The sequence below is a fragment of the Tenrec ecaudatus genome, chromosome 18, assembly GCF_050624435.1.
Source record: "Tenrec ecaudatus isolate mTenEca1 chromosome 18, mTenEca1.hap1, whole genome shotgun sequence".
Taxonomy (NCBI): domain Eukaryota; kingdom Metazoa; phylum Chordata; class Mammalia; order Afrosoricida; family Tenrecidae; genus Tenrec; species Tenrec ecaudatus.
Genome location: NC_134547.1, coordinates 65,097,427 through 65,113,879, shown reverse-complemented (window position 1 = coordinate 65,113,879; position 16,453 = coordinate 65,097,427). Strand labels below are relative to the sequence as shown.

Genomic DNA, 16,453 nt, shown 5'->3' with positions numbered 1-16,453 from the left:
CTCTTTGCAGCAAGCAGCCTATCGCCTTAACCCACACCACCACCAGGCCTCCTTCAGCTAAGGAAAGGTGGAAGGAACCCCATCAGGGGTTGCTGCCTGATGTGTGTGGGAATGGGAAGAGGGTGTGGAAGGGGGACATCTTTCCAGTGAGGGGAACATTCTATGCCTCAGTTGGAGTGTTGATTACATGGGTCTAAGTATGGGCATATTTTATCTAATGGCACTTTTAAGATCTGTGTGTTTTTTGTAATTGTAACTTTAAAGAATAGCCCTTCTTGGGTTACTTGTACAGAATAAACTATTCTGGAGAGTCTAGTAATGGTGTTCCCATGCCAACTCTGCCCCTAACTTCCTTTGTGGCTATGGGGAGAGCACTGAATCTCTAACTTAGGCTTCTCGATTCTTTCAATTAAAAGATAACGTTTTTCTCACTTTAAAATGGCTTAGTGAGTGAGTCGATACCTGGAGTTATTTTCTGGGGCTTACTGGGGCTCAAAATAGAGTGCATCAGTTTGGGGATGAGACCAGGTCCTGAGACCGATAGCAAACAAGAGCTCTTTCTTTCAACCGACAAACTTTAGTTCAAAGGCAACAGGTGCAGATGGGATGGATTGTGCCCCTGTTGTTGGGCAAAACCTGGGTTGCCCACGTGTGTGTAACTGCCCAGAGCTTCTCCCGGAGAGGCTGGTTATTAAGCTGAAGGAAGATGCTGGGCGTGGGCTCTGGTGTCAGGTTGGTTTCACCACGAGGGGGGAGGGGGAAAGCATGGCGGCCACTGTACCTCTCCTCCCCACAGGGCTGGTGCCGACTCCATGCCCTGCTCGTTCTCCTGGCCGCCTGAGCACGGGGCCATCACTGTTTCCATTGCGAGCTCTGCTCCTTTTGGAGTCACGCCCAAGTCTGGGAACACAGGCTGGAACCACCCTGGGCAGCACAGGCCCTCCGTGGAAAGGCGTTCAGCTTTGATTTTCCTCCTGCTGAGGCTCCAGGCTCCTTCCTGCACTAGGGTGGGAAGCGGGTTCCTAACCCTGCTGGCTCATCAGATGATAAAAATTCCACCCAAACTTCAGAACCCAGATTTACTAACAGGGGAGGTGGGGGCAAGGGAGGCAGGCAGAGACTCCCACTCCTAGATTGTCACCACCATGAACCAGGCCATACAAGGGGGCTTCAGAGAGCCTGTGGGAAAGTGACATTATCTTTTAAAGTCATTTTTCCTTCCACACATTTTTTGAAGCCTGCTTCAACAGTCAGCAGGCCTTCGGCTGTAGTTTTAGCAGAACAAAAATGGATCTTTTGGGAAATTTTTACACCTTTTTCTGAACTCCAGGATGTAATGTGTAACTATTCTTTTTAGTACCAATGTCCTCATTTGGCACTGGGATTGTGTGGGGAACCAAGAACCAAGCAGAGTGGATGTGGACAAATTCTCCATGTGCATAATTGAGTCTGTGAAGCAGACTCTGGTGGAGGAAGGCCTTCAAGGTCATGAGTTCAAGATGAATCCCAGTCACATTCTCCGAACTAGAAGTTATCCCCACAATGACGCCAATTTTTAAGGTGCTTCTTACAAGCTTGTGGTTGCTCAGATACTCTTGGCTTTCTGCTGCAGAGAGCAATCAGACCCTGCTGTCTGCCCCACCTTAAGCAGGCCCACTCCCTCCTGGCAAGGATCAGATTGTTCCTCTGGAGAAGGGTTCAGGCACAGCCAAGGTTATGCAGCCATCTTAATTCTAGAACCTGCCTTCCTGTCCCGTATATGCCTCTAGTACAGGCCCTTCCTGCTACCTGTGTATGACGTGACTTCTGTGCCCTGTGATTATATAAGCCTGTTGGAGAATACATTCTCTCAGGTTCCTGATGTGAGCCCTTGCATGCTTTGTCTGATGCTTGTTTCATTTACCCCACAATTACCCAATCGCCCCTTAGGACCCTATTGGTTGTGGAGAATGGTTCCCCACAGGGTAGTGGGGGTGAAATGTACAACCCAGGTATAATGGACTTCCTGTGTGTGTGTACAGTGGCCTGCGCCTAGGAAACAGCATCCTGTTTGCCATTTCAGCTCTCATTTCCAACGTTATTAGTGCACATTCCCAGAGCTTGTGCTAATAAACAAAATTATCCTGCAGGTTACTGGGAAAATGTCTGGGGATCAAGTGCTTGCACGTTGACTTCCATGCACCACTCCATCCTGCATCTGGAAGCAGTGGCCTGTGTGCAGGGGCGTGCGTGCATGTACAAGTGCCTCCTACCTAACCAATGGGCTGTGCCTCTTTGGGTGTCAACCACCAGGATCTTTTCTCTTTAAGGAATTAAAGATGAGAAAGGGAACAAACTGGCCTGTTTAAAGCTTTTTGCTGTTCAGTCGTGTGAAGAGTGAAGCTTTTGAAAATGCTTATGTTGCCTCCTTCCACACTCTCCTTGGAGATGGTTGGGCCACCTTCGCCACTAGTGCCCAAACCATGGTGTGGCCGGTGTTCAAATCATAGTTAAAGTTCATTAACACTCAGTAAGCAGGAAATCAGTTCCGGCAGGTGAGTTACGTAGGTCCTGAGCACCAACACACCAGGCATTCTGAAGTGCAGCTGAAACCTGGGCCCAGAGAGCCCTTGTTGCTCTTGACTGACAGGGAGAGGGCGGAGTCCTGATGCCCAGCCCCAGAGAGGGTCTATAGAGAGGTTACACTGGCCCCACAGCATGTCGGGGGAGCAGCAAAGGGGTTGCTTCAGGAGTTAACAAAGGGAAAGTGGTACAGATTGGGGCAGTTTTGAGGGAGCGGTATTTGGAGTAGGGCCAGGAATTAAGACAGCCCCTTAAAGAACACAGGTGCACAGGCAAGAGTGGGTATGCACGGGAGCTCTAGAAACTGTGGAAAACAGAACTGAAAGCTATTAGACTTTCTCCACAAAGGTCTTTGAAGAACTCCTGCCATTGAGTTGTTGCAGGGACTCGACAGGCACGCTATCTACGGTGTTCATTACAAACAAAGGCTGCCTGAGCTCCTCCTGTCCTAAGAGGCTCTGAAAAACCTGAAGACCCACAACTGAGGATTGGTTAAAACATCATGGTATATCCACACGGAATCCTATTAGGTTGTAAAGGCTATGAATGGACAAATTAAGATAACCAGGATATAGTATGAAATGGAAGAGGAAAAAAACTTATTGTGCATATGTAAAAGAAGAAGAAAATACGAGTAAGCATTCATGCTTACGTTAAGCGTCCTTGTTTGACCCGTGGCGATTTTCCCCCAGAGAACCCACCTGTCCCTCGGGAACTGCCGTGTCTGACAGACGGGCCCATGCAGTCCCTCCACATGACACAGGGCCGGTGCCACCACTTCCTGGCCAGGCTGTGCTGCTCTCGCCTCACAAACCTTTTCCTGCCCAGCAGAGGCAAGCGCTGCTACCCTGACTCATCCAAACAAAGGTGAATGAAGGACAGGCCACACTGCAGTGCCTTCACAAGAGAAGTTTTATTGTTAATCATTTACCTTAAGTTTCAGAAAGAGGAACAGATTAGCTCAGTCCAACATGATTGGCAGTTGGCAAAAATCTAGTGAAGCAAGTGTTCTGATTGCTAAGGATTTATGTGGATGCTTTTAATTCTTAGCTATCTAACACTTCAGACATAATCCAGAACCAATGTGTCATCTCCCTCTCTGTTACCTTAATACCTCACCTACCTCACTTCAACGTGGAAATATTTTCATTAAATATGGTTCCCAAAGAAACAAGTTCCCCGGGGCCTAGAGCCATGAGCACAATGCACAAAAAGAAAAACTCAAAATAAACTCTGATAATTTACTAATCTAAGGAACAAAACCTTCCAATATATTAAGAAATAAATCCAGTTACAAATGCACTACTCGGTCTATGTCGAAAGGGTCTGTGTAGTAACTGAAAACGGCTGGCTATTTACAAGATCCACAAACAGGAATGGTGCACCTAGCCCCGCGCCGGCCCTCAGAAGCCAAACGTGTTCTCTCCGCTGTAGGCCACATACAAGAATCCGTCTTCATCTTTCTCCTTCTCGTAAAGCTGTCCCATAGTAAGGCTTATGAGAAAAGGGGGGAAACAAAAACCACAGAATTAGAATTGGCTACCAACCAGATCAGAAGAAAACCCACCAGGTATCAGGAGATGAAACTGTAACCAAAATCTATCTTCCTGGCCCCATACAAGGCCATTCGACACCTTCATTAATAATATGATACATCAGGGGAACTGATTGCAATGGTCGAACTCGTAACACCAGCCCCCCCCCCCCAAGGGGGATGAACAAAAGAAATGTGGGTGAAGGAAGACAGCAGTTGGTGTGAGATATGAAAACTTATAATTTATCAAGGGGGAATGGGGGAGAGGGGAAGGGGGAGGTGAGGTTAAAAAGAGGAGCTAATACCAAGGGCTCAAATAGAAAGTAAATGCTTAGAAAATTATGTATGATACAATTGATCATACATAATTGCTTGATACAAAATATGCTTGATACAATTGATGTATGGAATGTTATAAAAGCTGTAAGAGCAAAAATAAAATTTAAAAGATGTCTAAGAGCCCCAATAAAATATATATTATACACACACACAGAAAATAACCCCCCCTTTTTTATTTTAAAATAAACCCTTTTATGGCCAGTAGGACATCAAGTATCCACCCATTTTCTACATCTATTCTTCCTTAAATATGAAGAAACAGGCCTCATCCCACCAGCCCCAACACCAGAGACCCCTCAGGGGACAGGCCCTACTAACTGTATCCAAAGGAGTCCTGGGGGCTGTAGAGGTCCCAGTTGTTCGTGCAAGGTCAGCAATCTGGAACAGGCTGCCTGCTCCTGCCAAGAGTTATAGTCTTGGACACCCAAGGGCAGTTCTACTCTGTTTAAAGGGTCACTGTGAGTTGGAATCAGGTCCATGGCAATGGGTTAATTTTTTTCGTTTTATTAGGGGCTCATACAACTCAATCCATACATACATCAACTGTGTAAGTCACATTTGAACATTCACTGCCCTCATCATTCTCAAAACATTTGCTCTCCACTTAAGCCCCTGGCATCAGGTCCTCATTTTCCCCTCCCTCCCCGCTACCCCCTCCCTCATGAACCCTTGATAATTTATAAATTATTATTTTGTCATATCTTGCCCTGTCCAACATCTCCCTTCACCCACTTTTCTGTTGTCTGTCCCTCAGAGAGGAGGTCACATGTAGAGACAGATCCTTGTAATAGATTCCCTCTTTCCAACCCACTCTCACTCTACCCTCCCAGTATCGCCACTCACACCACTGGTCCTGGAGGTATCATCCGCCCTGGATTCCCTGTGTTTCCAGTTCCTATCTGCACCAGTGTACATCCTCTGGTCTAGCCAGACTTTCAAGGTAGAATTCGGATCATGAGTGTGGGGGAGGGGGGGGCTGGGGAGGAAGCATTTAGGAACTAGAGGAAAGCTGTATTCTTCATCTTGCTATGTCATGCCTTGACTGGCTTGTCTCCTCCCCTAGAACCCTTGGCAAGGGGGTCTCCAGTGGCAGACAGATGGGCTTTGGGTCTCCACTCTGCACTCCCCCCATTCACTATGGTTAAGATTTTTTTGTTCTGATGATGCCTGATCCCTGATCCCTTCGACACCTTGTGATCGCACAGGCTGGTGTGCTTCTTCCATGTGGGCTTTGTTGCTTCTGAGCTAGATAGCTGCTTGTTTACCTTCAAGCTTTTAAGAACCCACACACTATATCTTTTGATAGCCAGGCACCATCAGCTTTCTTCACATTTGCTTATTCACCCACTTTGTCTTCAGCGGTTGTGTCGGGAAGGTGAGCATCATACAATGCCAATTTAATAGAAGAAAGTATTCTTGAATTGAGGGAGTACTTGAGTGTAGGCCCAATATCCTTCCGCCACCTTAATACTAAACCTATAAATATAGGCACGTAGATCTATTTCCCTATCTTCATATAAATATATTTGCATATGTACATGTCTTTATCTAGACCTATAAAAATGCCCTTTTCTCTTTCCTCCATTTCCCTTGACTTTCCTCCTGTTGGCAATGGGCTAATTTTATCAAAATCAAAGTTTAAAAGTTTGCCCCTATTTCAATTAAAATGCCTCCACTGTCAAAAACACATGGTTTCAACAACAACATCAAGGCAGAAGATAATAAATGAGTCTTGAAAAGGTTAAAGAAGTCAGCTGCACACGTATAGTTGGTTGGCACATAAAGATCGTTATACACTTGAAAAGTGAGGAAAAACCTCGACAAACTGAGGTGGAGGTTAAGGAGCCAGATAAGGTGGTTTACCTCCATGTTGGTTTGCTTGAAGATTTATATGCACCTGATATGACAGGTGCAGTGGGTTCATTCTGTACACACTCCCATGCCAAAACCATATGTCCCCAGAGATGTAACCAGGAATCAAAGAAAAACAAATCATTTTCCTGACTTGCAATGCAAAAGAGCACTCAGATTGTATCTGAAACCTGAAGCCTTGCCCAACCTCCCCAAGAACCCTCCAGAAATAGCTATTCCTCCAACGAAGCATGTGGGTGGAAATGCTGGCTTCCCTTCACTGTAAACAGACTGCAGTGGAGGAGCCTCATCTAGTGTGCGGCCCTGTGCTGTGCCAGCTGGGGAGTAAGACTAGTAACACCTGGAACCCTGCGCAGGCCCTGCCAGTGTGACTACTATGCCCGCTCAGCGGGAGGTGCAGCATGCCCCAGGCTAAGCAGTAGTGTGACCATGAGTGGTGGAGACAACCAGAACCAGCTAGCAGGGCCGCAGAAAGCTGGCTTGGCTCACCAGCGGCCACTAGCCCAGATGGGTTGGAAGAACTTAACTGCAGACCCCATTCAACCAGGGCCTCCAGCTACAGCGCCACCCAAAGGTGGCCTCACTCAGCTTGTCTTGCTCCCAGCTGATTGAGCAGAGAGACAGAGACACACACACATACACACACGCCCCAGACTCCATTTAGAATGAGAATTCTCTTTTCTTTCAAGTTCTTTTTGCTGTTTGCAAGCTTAGCCTGATCGGCTGTGTGGGTGGAGGATTGGGTAATGATGTGGAGGTGGATGAGTGAGTACAGAGGTGCCTGGCCTGAGCACCTTGTGCAGTAAGACAATTTTCCCCGTGAGGCTCCTTCCCCTGGCGTTTGTAAGGCTGGATTCCCCAGACCACAGCAGTGCAATAGTAGGAAATGACCTATCTCTGTGCTGTCCAACCCAGTAGCCACCAGCTACATGTGACTATTGCTCTCTTGAAGTACTTTCGGTGTGCTGTAAATGTAATACTCAGGCCTTCAAAGACAGGAAGAAATGGGAATACATCATTTGTGTTATGTATTATAATGCTACTTTATGTATCTAAAGTGTTTAGATATGTGTATGTATATAAAACTGCCGTGCTGCTGGAAAGTCCAAATGCTGATAAATAGATGAGTTAGGTTATTCCACCTGAGTCTCTGGTGGTTACTAGAAAATGTTAAATGATACCAGATTCCTATGATAATCCCGTTGACCACCCTGCCCCCTATGAGGACTTGGGGGCAGAAGGTAAGAGCAGAACCCCTGCCAATGAGAACATACGGCTGCAGGTCTTAACCTTGTGTACACATCAGAATCCTGTTTCCACCCCGCCCACCGCCCCAAAAGCAAAAACCAACCCCAAACCCACTGTCCCCCAGCCTATTCCAACTCACAGCAACCCTACATGGGAGTTTCTGGGACAGGAAATCTTTCTGGGAGCTCCAAGTCTCAACTTTTGCCTTCAGCACCAGCAGGTACATTTGAACCAACAACCTTACAGCTAGCAAGTCCAAAGCCCAACCCACAGCACCACCTGGGCGCCGTATCACTGGTGATCTTTTGAAACATCCCCAAGTCCCCACCCTACCATACACCCATTCACCTGGCACCCCTGGAAGTGGGACCCAGTGATCCATTTTCAAATGCCCAAGATGCCTCCCCCTACAGTCAGAGGGAGGAGTTCTTTTGTGTTTCTGGTGCTCATCTTTAAGAGCCAGATGATTTGCAAGTAAAGCAAAGGGCCTTGAGAGCAGGTCACCCAAGAAGCCTTGGATCCTACTTTTCTCTAGGGCTCCTCTCAAGGAAATGGGAAATAGCTGCAGCCCAATTGCCCAGGATAACTGATGGAGCTGTCCGACCCCCTCCCATTCCAGATTGGGTTTCATTTGGACGCAGCAGGTTCAAACATGGACAAGTGGGCAATTCGATGGCAACCACCTCTTGGTGCCATCTGACAGGTGTGTATACTGTGCTGTGCTTGCCTACTAAGTTAAAGCCTCTCTTCGCCGATTCTCCATTACAAAGATACTTTATTAACAGCCCTGGCCCAGCCCAGATTTTGTAGGCTGCTCCTAGTGAATGGTGAGCAAGCAAACTCTCAAACTGAGTCGGACTTGTCAGGAGCCCATAAGTGTGTGGGTTTTGTTCCTTGCTGCCTTTAAATTCTAGTATCTTTGAGATAAAACTTAATGATTGGTTTAACTGATACCCTCATATCTGTGGAGGGAGATGCTCAAAACTGTAATTACAACAACAGACTCTTACTATGTGCCAAACACTTCTAAGCGCACTCCAGACATTTAACTCTTTACCCTCTCAATAATCTCTTATGCAGAGGCCCCTGATCCTCCATAGCTCAGAGAGACAGAAACTAAAGCCCAGGTTAAAATTGCGTGTGGTCCAAGGTCACAAAGGTAAGCTACCTCCGGATGAGGAGACAGGTATGACCTCGTGACATGACAGCATCAGAGGCCCTGAGCCTTCTGCTGAGATCTTCCTTAGAAGAGCATGTCTACACACATGCATCGCCTGGTGATGTCATCCCCCTGCCCATGTGGATGTGATGTGCCCAGGACAGGGCCAAAGACACTGCATTTCTAACAAGCTCTGGGTAGGGCTTACTGAGCAGTGCGATTTCAGAGCATGCTTCCTCAGATCCTGCAATCTGATAGCACGACGGCTGTGCCTAATGACTTCAAGAGTCCTAGCACCCTTCTCCTTTTCACTGTCACGCTAGCTTCAGGTGGAAACTTTATTTGGTTGGCAGCAGCTCTGTGTCCTACTCGGGATTCCCCTTGGCAAGAAACTTAACAAGTGATGATCCTCGATGCTGGGAGCTGAAGAAATCCACTTGGCAGCCTTAGGCTGAGCACCAGCTGACTTCCAGGCTACACATCTGGAAGTCCAAAAGCCAGACAAGCCCATGATTTGCAGATAGTGCAGTGGGATCAGGCCACCCATGCAGAGTCAGAGCAACTTGGCGGGCAGCCATACAGAGCTAGGTCATAAACACAGCTTAAAAAAAAAAAGTTCCATTAAAAGATACCCCAGCGGGAGCCTGGGAGGCAAAAAGTGACCTCACGGCAGGCAGCTCACTGCAACCGGGTACCTCTGAGAAGACACGTGTCCATTTAGGAATTTAAAGCCTGAGCCCCACAGCACTGTCACTGCACAGAGGCAGCTCTCAGGAGACGGCAGGGCCAGCTGCACAAGGTCCTGAGGTGGCTTCCTGCCTGAGTGGCTGGGAGGTGGCTGAAGACATCCCGGGATGTTTATCACCCCTCTTTCCCACATGCCTTCATCAAACAAGGATGCTGCTGCTGCTGGGTCCCAAGGGCACTCCCCACTCCCAAGTTCCGAGTCTGAGAAGAGACATGTGGAAAAGCAGCCAAGGGCAGATTCAAGTTCTTCAGCCAATCTAAGGGGTAGGGAAGCTTAAAGCACTACCTGAATGGAATCTAAATTGCCCCCTCGCCTTGTTCAGGGGCACACAGATCCAAGCAAGAAACACCTTTCCAGGGAAGAAACCAAACAATAATAAAGTAAAATGCTTCAGCAGGCTCCCCCTTCAGGAATGCCCAAGCTGCTGAGGGCAAACATGACTTTCTGTTGTCCAATAGCCTTAGGCGAAGGTGACCTAGCACTGCTGGACACCCAATCCCCACCGAACTTGCCCTCAGCCTCGGACCAAGGACAGGTCATGGAGGCTGTGGGCTCCCACCTGACTGATAAGCACACCTGGCCACCCATCTGCTTAGGAGCCCATGTGCTTCCACTGGGCCTGGGTGTGTCTTTTCTAGGGAGGGGAAAGGGACGGGTGGGGTAAGAGGACAAGGATCCTGGAAAGGCACTGGGCAAATTGGAAGTATGTGCAATACTGAAAGCTGGCTATTTCTTTTCTCCATCTGTCCTCTTCTGCTGCTGCTGGAATAAGCCCTGTTCTTAAAGAGGAACTGCATCTTTATTTACCCCGGAATGATTAAGTGTTCATTTAAGCCCCTTTATGAAAGATGAACAAGACTACAGCAGCCTTCCTTTTACTTAGTACCTCTTTAAGATCCAGAAGCAGCTTGATGCCATAATCTTACACACCACAGGTTTCTCCAAATGCCCAACTCAACCATCCTAAGTCACAAACCAAATCCGTGCTCATCAAGTCCACTCCCATCTGACTCACAGTGACTTGACAGGGCAGCAGTCAGGTGCTTTTCCCACCAGGGCCCCTTATGACATCTTAGAGATCTTCAATTTAAATATATAACTCTGTTTCTCTTTTAAAGGAGCCCTGGTGGCTCAAAGGGTTACTACAAGGTCAGCAGTTTGAACTTACCAGCCAGCCACTCAACATGAGACTTTCTGTTCCCATAAAGATTTACAGCCTTGGAAATTCAAAGGGGCAGTTTTCTGTCCTATTGTGTCCATGAGTCAGAATTGACTTGGTAGCCTTTGATTCTGTTTTTGGTTTCTATTTTAAGGAGCCTTGGTGGCCCTGTGCATTAGTTAGGTTTGGGGCTGTGAACCTCAAGACTGGAATTTGAACCCACCAGCGACCCTGCGGAGGACATATAAGACTGTCTGCTCCCATAAAGATTTACAGTTTCAGAAACTATACAGCACCAATGGAAGTCAGAACCGACTTGGTGGCAGCAGGTTTGGGTTTCTATTTTAAACAAGAGATTAACTAGACCCTTGTCTGTGTTCTAAACAGACTCAAAGGTCGGCACACTGTCTTCTAGGCCAGGACTCTGGGAAACTTAGACAGTTTCTGCAACGAGGCCTGGAGCCCCTTGCCTTGTGCGCTACTTGATGCAAGCGCCCCAGGTCTTAAACGTTCCAATATTAAATGGAAAGGCAGTTTAGATTGGAACTCCCCCCCCCCTCCATAAGGAAACAAGAACTCAAAAGGATTTTGGAAGTAGGTTCTAAGAGAACTGGAAGTGAAAACTAATTGTCTGCCTTTCTCTATGACGGGGCTTCAAAAGGTTGTGGGAAAATTTCTTGGTATTTCTTAGGAGTTCCAGTGGCGTAGTGGCTAGAGGGTTCAGGATGAAAGATGTGGCTGTCATGTTTCTGTAGCGACTATAGCCTTGGAGACCCCATAGGGCAGTTCTACTCTGCCCCACAGGGCTGTTAGGAGTTGGAATTGAGACCAGTGCGTTGTGTTTTTCAGTTTACATCTCTATTTCTAGACTTGCCACTGGGATGGGGCGAGGGATCCTGCAGGCTGGATTCACGTGTCCTCAGCTCTGATCTCCGCAGTCACTCTAGGAAGGCTGTGAGCATTAGCTGCGAGTAGCGGAAGCCCTGGTTTCCCTAAGGAGCTAGAGGAGAGGTGTTAACCCGCTGGGTGAGGGAAGGGGAGGCTGAGTTACACCGTAGCTTCAGAGGACCAAGGCTACGTTCAGTGCCGAGACAAAACTTTATAGTCTTGGAAACCCTAGTGGACAGCTTTTCTCTGTCCTATGGGGTAGCTTTAAGTAATTGGCAGTGGGTTGGGGGTTTAGAAAGCACATTTGTTTGTGCTGGCAGGTGATGAGCATTTACATAAAGCCCAGTGAAGTCACATGTCTCCTATGTTTATAAACAAATTTGGTTTTTTACTAAAATTCCAAAATGAATGAGGAACTGGGGCATCAGATGTGGGGAAGTCAATCATTAGCTAGGTCCATTTGTGCTACAGACCTGCATGGAGGGGGACTCAGGAGCTACCTGTAAGCACTGTATTGGAGACGCGGCGTCAGGGCTGGGGTTCCTGGTCACTGGGGTACTCTGCTGTAGAGTGGGTTCTCACCAGGTTGGAGGGGCAATGGGGCTTGGGAGAAGAGAAGCAGCAGGGAAGCAGCCTTGGCTGCCCGGACAGAGAATCACTTTTCACTTCCAATTCTATTTATATCCTGAGGATAATGGGGGTGGGGGCAGTTGGTGAGTTCTGCAGCCATTGTGCCATCCGAGCAATCATACTGTCTCCAGAAGCCCGCAGCACCGCTTCTGTCAACACCCTTCAAGAAGTGTGGGAAACCATCTCCGTGCCACAGGTACTAGTCACCTACTTCCTCCTCCAAGAAGCCATCTCCAGGAAAGAACACAGGGTGGCCAAGGCCCTGCTGAAGCTGTGGGCAGTTAAATAAAGATTTAGCTCTCCACAAACCCTAAGGGAAGTTCAGCAGTGATCGGATGCTCAAGGCTTCCTCCCCTGGTGAACTGTGCTCCCAGCAGCCACACACTGTCCAGAAGCCTATGGGGAAGAAAGGCCAGAGAGCCCACTGAGATGGCAAGATCACCTCAGACACCACCTCAGTGGTCACAGAAAACTGGTACACACTGGGCAAGCCCCTTTGCCCCCCCTTCACAGGCAGAACACTGATATCATAAGGACCATAAGGAAGAGCCTTCTTCTCCCTAACCTGCCTCTCTCACAAACATAAGCAAGTGGAAGCAGTCAAGACTGGGAAAGAGGAAATCAAAGCCAGCCAGAGCCTTCTTACCTTTTGTAGCAATAAGGTCTGGAATTTGGCCAAGGTCTCTTCTAGAGCTCTTAAGGATTTTCAAACAGAGCCTACTTTGGCCACATTGGGCCAGTTTCCAAGGCTTCTGAAAGCCTTGGCATTTAGAAATACTACTTGTGAGGCTAACGAAAGAAACTCGAACTAGTCTTCAGTCACTGAGCTCCTACTACTCCTGGGCAAGATAAAGGCCAGAATGTGTTTTCAGACCTACAAATACTCAACCAGTAATGGGATAGGGATGGCCACTGGTTTACACTGAAGCAGTCCCTCTTCCTCTTTTCACAGGCGACAAGAGCTGGGTTGTCATGCTTCCGACCTAGATTTAGGCCCCAAAGTTAACCACTTTCATGGACTTGAGGATCAGACAGCTATGAGCTGTCATTGTGGCTAGAGCTGACTGAGTGTTAAAAAGCTGAAGTTCCTCATGGAGCGTGACAGGCAGGGAAGGCTAATTTGGCGAAGATGTCATTTTAGATCTCAGTTCTAAACCAAAGTCTGCAGCTGTTGTAAAGGATTCCTGGAGGCCTGAATCTGGGTCCCACCAAAAGCAAAACAAAAAATTCCAGGCCTTGTTCTACTTTCTTAGCCCACCCAAAGCCCACTCCATGTACAGCAGCCCTTCCTCATTTTCTAGAAGCTCCTGACATCAGAGTGCACACACCAGGTTTCATTTCAATGTCCTCGGCACCTTCACCCCAAAAGTTGCGAGTTCTATGAGCAGTTAAATAGCTAGCCAACACACAGGGGCCATGTGGTGACTGTCTCTCACCTGGACTGTGGGACTGTCTTGTCCACAAAGAGGAAGATTGCCTTTTCAGAGGGAAGTTGGATCCTTTTCCTGATGATCCACATGAACTGAGCCACAGTGATGTCAGATGGAACCAGGTACTTCCGTTTGTCAATGTCAACAATCTGAGAGCCAGAAACTTTTTCCACAATCACCTGCGAGAGAAGAGAAATCAGGACTGGATTTCTCGAGTGAGGCTCTGGCCTCTCGGATGTCAGGAGAACCGAGGTAGGTGGGAAGGTGGGGGGGAAGCTGCACTGCATTACAAAAGAAGTCCCCTGCTTCATAAACCACACACACATTGGAAGTTGCGAGCTAATATAAATGCATTATATGGAAACGGTAAGTGCTTTTCTGCGGTCAATTATGTGTCTCATCCCTGATCTCAGCCTGTGCAAGAAAAACAGCTCATACTGCTAAGCTATTCAAAGCTCTGGGGCAGATCCACAAACACCTGGTAAGGGGAGCATGTACAGCCCGTTACTCCAAGGCCCTAGACTGGATCTGCCTTCATATGATAGAATGAAGATCTCAAGGAACCCAGCAGACAAGAATGGTCAGACTAAATGAACTGACTGGTAAGCCCAGCCAGCCAAGAACTCCATTGGCCTGTTGCTTCTCTGTGAACTATGGTTCAGATGTGCCCCCATCCCCAAAAGGAGGGATCACAGGCAAAGAGCTTTCATAACAGGCCTGGCTGTCCTTCAAGAATCAGTAACGACTGCACTTCACAGTGAAGAAATACAGGATGGTAACCCCTGTCAATGAAGGGAAACCAAAAGAAGGGGATTTCCTTGTCTTCTCGGGTTTTCCTGGTCACTGAGGATGACAAGGTCAGGGTGAGGAAAGGGTGCTGGGGCATAGCTAAAGATGAAGCCTCGAAGTTAATGAACCCATGTCGTAAGACAGAAGTGGTCTTCCCACACAGAAAGTGACACTCTCCCTCCACCACCATTCCCCAAAGTGGCGGTAACCTGTTGCCCTGTCCTAGAACAACGATCCTTACGTAATTAGCGAGGGAGCCCAGAGGCTGCTGGCCTAGATCGGCAGATTCAGCACTGAGGAACCCTGAACAGCAACCCGCCAAGTCCCCTCACGCCCGAACCCCTGAACGCCCTCACCCGGCCTGGCCCACCTGCGACTCCAACTGGACCGAGAACCTCAACTTGTCAACTGTCGAATGGCCAGAGGGCCCTGCCCGCGGGCCCTAGGTGACAGGGGTGACAGGGGTGACGGCGAGGTGAGGGGGCGGGGGCGGCCGAACACTCACCGGAACCCGGTCAGGGTACTTCGCGCGGATTTTCGCGGATTCCACGCATCTGTGTTCTGTGGAGGGGAAATACAAGTGGCTGACGGCGGCGCCGGCCGGTTCCCGGGCCCCCCGCCCCCACCCCCCGCCGCCGCCGCCGCCCCCAGCGACCTGCGCACGCCCCAGGCCCGGGTCCAGACGTCCCGCGGCCGCCCTTCTCGCTCCGCAGGCTCAAGGCAGGACCGGCGGGGGAGCGCATCGGGCCCGGCGGGCGGCTGCTAGGGGCGGCCCCAGCTCAGCGTCCGAGCCCGGGGCGCGGCGTCGTCCCCAACAGGCCCGGCCCAGGGCGGCCCGAGTGGGGGAGGGGGGCCCCCCGCCGTCCTGAACCCCCGCGTCCCGGCTGACAGGCGAGCATTTACCCAGCGAGTGGTCCTCCTTGAACATCCACTTCATGACGGCGGCGAGGAGGGGTCCGAGGCGGCTCTCGGAGCCGAGGAGTTCAGCGCACCAACCACAACAACAACGACGGCGGCAGCGGCGGCGGCGGCGGCGGCGACTACCAGTAGGCGGGACTTCCGGCTGCTGGGGCCTAGCAACCGCCGGGGGCGGGGCTTCCGGCGCGGACGCCCACAGCAAGGGGCGGGGTGTCCCGCGAGGGGGCGGGGCCGAGAGGACTCCTCGGGAAGCCAGGCCGTGAGTCGTGGGAGGTGGGGGGCGAGGGGCGGGGGAAGGATGGCGGTGTTGACAACCGGTTGGAAGGGTTTGTCGGTTAGCGGTGCCTGGGGCTGGAGCGGCCAGGTGGCCGTTGGTGACGAGGAGAGTTTGGGCGAATGGCTGAAAGGACAAGATCTTTATTAGTAGTAGTGTTTTTCGTTTTAAAGGCGGTTGACGGAACTGCGTTGACGACGGGAAGGACATTTAGGGAATTTGAATGGGGGAGACTTGTCTGGGGGTTGAGGAGGCAGGCTGCTTGTCAGTGTTAGCAATTCGGACCGCGTGTGTAGAGCAGTGACGTGTTGGGGGCCCCCTGGGGGGCGGGTGACTACTCTGAGGAGACTGGGGGGATGGGCTACCGATGGTAACACGGAGGCGTAGTAGTGAGGACACTGAAAATTGAATTTCAAAAAGAAAATTGAATTTCAACCATTCCTATTTTCTTCCTTTCCTCGTGAATAAAGTTCAAAAACACTTCAGAAAGAGCATCACAAACACTCATTTAAAGAGTGTTAACAGCATCAGTCCTTCAGAGAACCCCCTAACCTTTGACTGGCAGAGGAGTTTAGAGGTGACTCAGGTTTGGAGATTCCCCCCGGGCAGCTTGTCAAGAGAAGACTTCCTGGTCTGGCAGTCGCATTGGAGTTCAGAATTCACCGCCTGCTCCTGAGGGTGTGTCACCTGCCTGAGCACATGCCTTGAGGTTTTTCTGTCAGTGTCATAACTATTTTCTTTTCAGCAGAGGCACTGGGGGAGTCCGGTCTGGGACATCCTCTGTGTAGGAGCTAGTGACTAACATAACAAGAGACCTCACGTAATTAGGCACATGCCTGTCACATGCTTGTGATTCTGTTACATCTGGGAGGCCTATATCCTTGAACGTGGTCACTCACTGTT

General features: G+C 49.4%; 1 protein-coding gene across 1 annotated transcript; it reads right to left on the bottom strand.

Annotated features, from left to right (window-relative positions):
- Window positions 1–3,446: 3,446 nt before the first annotated feature.
- On the bottom strand, window positions 3,447–15,416 carry GABARAPL2 (GABA type A receptor associated protein like 2). Its single transcript, XM_075536313.1, has 4 exons — window positions 15,262–15,416; window positions 14,864–14,919; window positions 13,576–13,748; window positions 3,447–4,056 (listed from the first exon to the last, which is right to left on the bottom strand). The coding sequence occupies exons 1-4, from the start codon at window positions 15,293–15,295 to the stop codon at window positions 3,966–3,968; spliced, it is 354 nt and encodes a 117-aa protein (XP_075392428.1). The 5' UTR covers window positions 15,296–15,416; the 3' UTR covers window positions 3,447–3,965.
- Window positions 15,417–16,453: the final 1,037 nt, after the last annotated feature.